Genomic DNA, 7500 nt, shown 5'->3' on the forward strand with positions numbered 1-7500 from the left:
TTAAATTTACGGACATTCCTGTTAATCCCAAAATGGAAAGTTCTGTAGAACAATATACAGGAAAATCACCTGTGAAAAAATGTTACAGACAATTCCTTTATATTAACACAGTATATAAGCCCGTATTACTACGGACTTTTCCAACAGTGTAGAATCAGAATCAGATGACGGATAAAGTCGTGTCGCTTCTGCCTCCAAGGCCGCCGAAAGTTGTCAGAGCACAGATAAAGGCCCACAATGCATTCAAACTGTGAATCCCGCTCTATTGTACCCTGGAAATCCAGACTTCTCGTGAGAGCACAATTGTAATTTACTCAGCGAGTCACTCTGGCATTCAGTAATGATGCTCATTAACTATGCCCTTGTAGCCGAGCTGCATCAATCACATCGCTGTATCTGATATAGGCGGGCCAGAGGTGATCTAAACAGATGACGACAGCGCTGCGACGTCCAAGTCATTAGTAGACATTTCAAGATGGCTATGGCGGCCACGGCTAGCTCTGCTGGTAGCTAAGAGATTAATCTACCAGTTAGCTCCTCTGGTAGCTAAGAGATTAATCTACCAGTTCGCTCCGCTGGTAGCTAAGCGTATGGGGCTCTGGATACCTCACTCCGTGTATTGTTGTGATTGGTCGTAGTGTTATCTAATTGTGTGCAGTGAGATTTTCAATTTCTTTCAGATTTGAGTCTGGATTTCCCATTGACAGTATATAAGAATGGACCAGCAGGTCCCGTGTCTCTGGACGGAGACCAGTGAAGTCTCTTTCCCGGTGATGGCTGAGCGTTACTGAGCAGCCTCCAACTGAGCTTGAAGACGTAGATGTGACGTGAGCAACCTGTCTGAAAGTTGGAAGTCTTCTGGTAGCTGTGCCAAGAGAAATCTCAATCATTCCCAATCTAGCAGAGACGGAGAGCGTAGGTATATGTAAGGAGATAACATAGACACAGGCTAATTATTGATCACTAAAATGATAGTTAACATTAGTAATTAAACTTAAACAGCTAATGGAAGTCCAAACTGCCTGAGAGCTTCTCCTGTACTATACGGTAATTCCTCTACTATGAGACAGTAAGTCTCGTGGTTATGACCCAATCGTTAGCCTATTTTTATAAAAACGTCTGCTACGGAGCCATAACGTGAGCTACAAGGTAATGGAGCCTTTTATACATTGTCGTGTTTCTTTAGAAATAAACAACGGACAAATAGAGTCTTTAAACTCTTCAGATGTAAAGTTATTCTCTGTCAAAGTGACGTCAAAATGAATGGCAGTCAATGGGATGCTAACGGGAGGTGATGGCTTGGTAGCATCAGAATGGCGCCATAGGAGCTACGCTTTGTTGACAGACGCTTACCCCCTTGGGATTTCCAGGCTAGCTCTATTGACAATCTCTGTTAAAATATAGCCTACAGTCATACAACTGTTAATACACAGACATTTCTTAGAGTGTAGTTACCTTACGTGGAATTTGACTTTGATTGGTGCATACATACAGTACATAAACAAACGTATTAAGCATTAATAAGACTTAACAATAAATACAGAAAGAAATATATAGCAGTCCTTCCAGAAAAATACAGAGTTTTTTTTGTGATTGTTGTGGGCAAAAATCCTTGATTATGCGGCACGTTTTCTTAAAAAATGTGTTGGAATATGCGGAATATTTATGCAATTTTATGCGATGAAATTGCGGGAACTTGTAAAAATTGCGGGAACTTGCAAAAACTGCGGTTTCATCGTGGCTTCATCGCGGGGTTTGCAGCTTTTTGATGATGTTCATGTCACGTAATTACGTCACTTCATAACGTTCCCATGGCAACAGGTGAAAATGGCTGCTCTTGTGTGAAGTAAGCGCAACATTTTTCAACTTTCTGCTAAGATATATGCGACTTTTTTTGCAACGAAAATGCGGGGATTATGAAATCATGCAAGCCCCGCATATTTTGCGCGGAAATCGACAATTTATGCAGCGAAAGAATATGCATTGAATTATGCGATCACATAATCACGTTTTTCTGGAGGGACTGATATACAAAATAGCTGATTGAGTAGTAGTAGTAGTTGAGAACAACATGCTGACTTCTTAAAGCAGCCATATTATGCTCATTTTCAGGTTCATAATTGTATTTTAAGGTTGTACCAGAATAGGTTTACATGGTTTAATTTTCAAAAAACACCATATTTTTGTTGTACTGCACCGCTCTCTCTCACTGCTGCAGATCCTCTTTTCAGCTGGTCTCTGTTTTAGCTACAGAGTGAGACCTCTTTTCTTCTTCTTCTTCTGTACTATCTTTGATTGCATTTGCACATGCCCAGTAGCTCAGATGTAGATCATGTCAGCTATCTAGCTCCATAGACAGTAAAAGAAAGGCTGTTTCTACAACTTTGGTCAGTTACAAGACAGGATTAGCTGGGAGACTTCTAAATGAGGGCGCACATGGAAGTAGTTCTTTTGTAGATTATGATGAACTTGTGTGTGTTGTAGCAGTGCAAAGTTTGTATGTGTGTGGAAGCACCAGAGACATAACATAACACCCCAAATCCCAGAAAAAGTGATTTTTTCATAATATGGGCACTTTAATAATAGATATTAGATATTATATAACACCTTCTCACACAGTGGAACCAGTTCGTCTTCGAACAGATCTCTCGGTAGTTTCCCCACAAAGATCTCGCTGCCTCGCTCTGGCGGCGGACCTTCCCAGTTGGGCGGAGGGCCGCCGTACCGCCGCTGGCCGTTCTCCTGAAACACAAACAAAGTAATGATTATTAAAGTATGCACCAAGTCTATTTTCAGGTGTCGAAAGCATAAGAAAAAGAACCAACAAGCTTCGGAAAAAGGGTTCGAAAAAGCATCGGAAAAACAGTGAAATTGTCAAAAAAATTCCATTAAACGTTGAAGAAAAGATCGGGAAAATTGCAGGAAAAAAAACGTCGGAAAAGCATCGTACAAACGTGTGCACAAAAGTGCCAAATATTTTGAAACTTAGCTTTGAAAAAAATCATCAGAAAAAAACGTTGGGAAACGCCAAAAAAAAATTCGAAAGAAAGCGTAAAATGTTGTAAAAAGCATTTTTAGGTAAACAACGGTACTTCTATTTTTAAGTGTGAATAACTCTTGGATACTGTAGCAGTTGTTATAGCAACAAAAGATGCTCTCGGCTGCTTTTTGGGAACCAACAGCTTCTTTTTTAAGCCTCATGTTGTCCTTGGGTCAAATTTGACCCGTTTTTCAAAGTTTTTTATAACAGAAAATGTGGGATGTTGAAATAAGCACTGAAAATGTAAAAAAAAATAATAAGAAGAAATTAATATAAAAACGGCAATCATTAGGAAAAGCAACAAAAACAATGAAAGAAAACCTACAAACTTTAGAAAAAGAGCCAAAAACGTCAAAAAAAGTGCCCAAAACATTGAAAAAGTCACAAAAACGTCGGGGAAAAATCCATAAAAATGTTGAAAAAAGTGACCAAAGCGTTGAAGAAAAACCACAGCCCTACAGCCCACCCACGACCTATTCCTGAACCCAACCGTCCCGTTCTTCCTGCGTGTAACGGAACCGTAAGCCCACCCACGAACTTTTCCTGAACTTATGTGTGTGTTCATTTAACGTAATTCTTCCGTGGGCCCATCACGAAATATTTTGCGATTCTGTGAAATTGCCACAGATGTTGCAACTCATGTTGTTCTCACACTCATCTCACCTTCATCGTTCTTATTGACGCTAAAAGTCTCCTTTAGCGATATAAGTAAACGCGCTTGGTCCGAACTCATAAAATAAGGACGTTTGGACGGTGGCTGTCAGCGTCTGATGAGACGAAAAAGGCGTCTTTCAGCGTGTTTGTGTAACGCCCCGGGGAGAGCAGCAGTTAGAGAGGATTTAGAGAGTAGTATGTAAGGAGGTTGGTTGGGGGGGTGGATGGGTCAAACACAGGACTTTCACCAGGAGAGAGGGGTTCACGTCCCGCTGGTCACGCTCGCTATAGTCGTTTATTTCTTTCCTCCTGCGTGTCACAGAACCGTACCCCCACCCACAACCTTTACCTTAACATAACTGCGTCAAAAGGGACGGCAATAGTCCCGACCAAGAGCGTTTACTTATATCGCTAAAGGGACGCCAATAGTCCCGACCAAGCGCGTTTACTTATAGCGCTAAAGGGACGCCAATAGTCCCGACCAAGAGCGTTTACTTATAGTGCTAAAGGGACGCCAATAGTCCCGACCAAGCGCGTTTACTTATATCGCTAAAGGGACGCCAATAGTCCCGACCAAGAGCGTTTACTTATAGTGCTAAAGGGACGCCAATAGTCCCGACCAAGCGCGTTTACTTATAGCGCTAAAGGGACGCCAATAGTCCCGACCAAGCGCGTTTACTTATAGCGCTAAAGGGACGCCAATAGTCCCGACCAAGCGCGTTTACTTATAGCGCTAAAGGGACGGCAATAGTCCCGACCAAGACGTTTACTTATAGCGCTAAAGGGACGGCAATAGTCCCGACCAAGCGCGTTTACTTATAGCGCTAAAGGGACGGCAATAGTCCCGACCAAGCGCGTTTACTTATAGCGCTAAAGGGACGGCAATAGTCCCGACCAAGACGTTTACTTATAGCGCTAAAGGGACGGCAATAGTCCCGACCAAGCGCGTTTACTTATAGCGCTAAAGGGACGGCAATAGTCCCGACCAAGACGTTTACTTATAGCGCTAAAGGGACGGCAATAGTCCCGACCAAGCGCGTTTACTTATAGCGCTAAAGGGACGGCAATAGTCCCGACCAAGCGCGTTTACTTATAGCGCTAAAGGGACGGCAATAGTCCCGACCAAGTGCGTTTACTTATAGCGCTAAAGGAGACTTTTAGCCTCAATAACAACGACAAAGGCACCTGACCAAGCGTCCGTATTTTACGAGATGAGTGTGAGAACGTGTTGGAAGACAACAAGAGGGTGAACTAGAAAAGTGCCCGGATGTGATCACGGCCTCGGTTACCTGCTGTAGTTGGTATCCTGTGCGTTGCATTAGCTCCCGCAGTGCCGCCTCCTTCTGCGTCCCCGCCAGTCCGTCCCCGCCTGCTTTCTGATTGGATTCCATTGGGTGTGATTGACAGCGATATGTAAATCAGGGAAATTAGTGGTGCTCACTGGAAAACCACAGAAAACAACATGGTGTTTATGTTTCCTACAAAAACCAAAGTCATTTACACTTCCACACATATCCAACTATAGTGTATAGTATGTAGGGTACGCTCAAATTAGCTGTGCATTGTGGGTATTTTATGGTGGCCTATATGTAAGGGTGAATGACGCAAGTGTCTTTACTAGTTTAAGACCAACGCAATTGTCAGTTTTCCGTCCAGCGCCCAAGTTGTTTAAATAACAAATGCACCTGCAACCATCTGTGGCCCATGATCTTACAGGGAGGTGTGTTCAGGTGCATTCGGGGCATGCTGGTCTTACAGGGAGGTGTGTTCAGGTGCATTCGGGGCGTGCTGGTCTTACAGGGAGGTGTGTTCAGGTGCATTCTGGGTGTGCTGGTCTTACAAGGAGGTGTGTTCAGGTGCATTCTGGAAGTATTGCTATCTTGAGGCAGCAGGAAGTGATCGCTCCATTGACCAACAAAAACCTGGTCTAAAGTCAATAACGCAGCATTTTATTTTTATCTTAACAGAGCATTAGTAAAATGCTCCTAGGCTCGTGCACAGCGCACACACACTATGCTTGTTACACACACAGGGACGCACAGCAGCACACACACACACACACACACACACACACACACACACACATGCAGAAGATTACAAATAAAAATATTACGGTGCTAATCCTCCATCATAATAGCAATGCTCCAAGGTCCAAACGCGCCTGGCTTTTAAAGGGAATGGGAGATGATCTCTGATTGGTTGATTGCATGTTACGCCCAAAACACCCCTCTGATTAATGAAGACACTAAGTACAACCCTTTAGAACCATGACCCCGGCACACGGACACACCGTCAAACTAGCAACAGTGGATTTGGACACGCCCTAAACACACCTGCACCAGGCGCTTCACGCCGTGCGATTAGATCGTTAAAATAGGGCCCTAAACGGTGAACGCCCTATATAGGGAACTTTTCTATTTCCAACACGGCTCCCGTCTCCCGTCCACGCTGTGACTGTGTGTCCTCTCGGAGATGTTTTCCTCGGAGCTCAACAACAGATAGCGCTGGTGTTTTGAAGCGAGCGGCGAGAGGTCAAGGTCTGTTCACTAATCATTGACAGAGACTCTGGACAGACTGCAGCCTGGCCGGCCGTCCTACTGAGTGGAAACATACCGGGGGATTTATTTAACTCACATTTTGAACTTTAAACTTGCAGAGGAGTTTAGGCGCCATTCCTCAAGAACATGTTCCGTTTTTTTTATTTTAAAAAATGCAATTTCTCCCGTACATTATATGTCCCTTTGTGGTAGTTTTGCGTCTCTTTCTCACATCATTTGGGAGAGATAAAATGTTGGAAAGGCTGGAGGAGATAATGAATAAATAACGCTCTTTAAAGCATCAAAAGATAGATTACAATCATTACAAGTCTTTTAGTTTCATTCATTCATTCAAACTTTAGGACGTCGGGAAAACCCTGAACTTATATATAGCAACAACCTGATCAAATACTGTACAACCAAGCTACAGACAGACAGGCAGACAGGCAGACAGGCAGACAGGCAGACAGGCAGACAGACAGGCAGACAGACAGACAGAGAGAGAGAGAGAGAGAGAGAGAGAGAGAGAGACAGGCAGAGAGAGAGAGAGAGAGAGAGAGAGACAGACAGACAGAGAGACAGAGAGAGAGAGAGAGACAGGCAGAGAGAGAGAGAGAGAGAGAGAGAGAGAGAGACAGGCAGAGAGAGAGAGAGAGAGAGAGAGACAGACAGACAGACAGAGAGACAGACAGAGAGACAGAGAGAGAGAGAGAGACAGGCAGAGAGAGAGAGAGAGAGAGAGAGAGAGACAGACAGACAGAGAGACAGAGAGAGAGAGAGAGAGACAGACAGGCAGAGAGAGAGAGAGACAGAGAGAGACAGACAGACAGACAGACAGACAGACAGAGAGAGAGAGAGAGAGAGAGAGAGAGAGAGAGAGAGAGACAGAGAGAGAGAGAGAGACAGACAGACAGAGAGAGACAGAGAGAGAGAGACAAACAGACGGACAGAGAGACAGACTGACAATGACACAGACAGACAGACAGACAAAGAGACAGAAAGGCACACAGACAGACAGACAGACAATGAGACAGACAGACAGACAGAAAGAGAGCGAGAGAGAGAGAGAGAGAGAGAGAGAGAGACAGACAGACAGACAGACAGACAGACAGACAGACAGACAGACAGAGAGACAGACAGAGAGACACACAGACAATGAGACAGACAGACAGGCAAAGCGACAGAAAGGCACACAGAGAGACAGACAGACAGACAGACAGACAGAGAGAGAGAGAGAGAGAGAGAGAGAGAGACACAGACAGATAGGCA

The 7500-nt window shown here is 44.1% G+C and overlaps 1 protein-coding gene across 6 annotated transcripts in view; it reads right to left on the reverse strand.

The window, feature by feature from the left end:
• a1cf (apobec1 complementation factor) overlaps positions 1–7500 on the reverse strand; it is a 34629-nt gene that overhangs the window by 24745 nt on the left and 2384 nt on the right. For all 6 annotated transcript variants that reach the window (XM_031317983.2, XM_031317981.2, XM_031317982.2 and 3 more), the window contains exons 2-3: positions 4984–5134; positions 2608–2742 (exon numbers count right to left, since the gene is read on the reverse strand). In XM_031317983.2, the coding sequence (XP_031173843.1) occupies positions 2608–2742; positions 4984–5085 (237 nt within the window). In that variant the 5' untranslated portion in view covers positions 5086–5134. The remainder of the gene's footprint in view (positions 1–2607; positions 2743–4983; positions 5135–7500) is intronic.

Source organism: Sander lucioperca, chromosome 22 (genome assembly GCF_008315115.2).
Source record: "Sander lucioperca isolate FBNREF2018 chromosome 22, SLUC_FBN_1.2, whole genome shotgun sequence".
Classification (NCBI taxonomy): Eukaryota; Metazoa; Chordata; class Actinopteri; order Perciformes; family Percidae; genus Sander; species Sander lucioperca.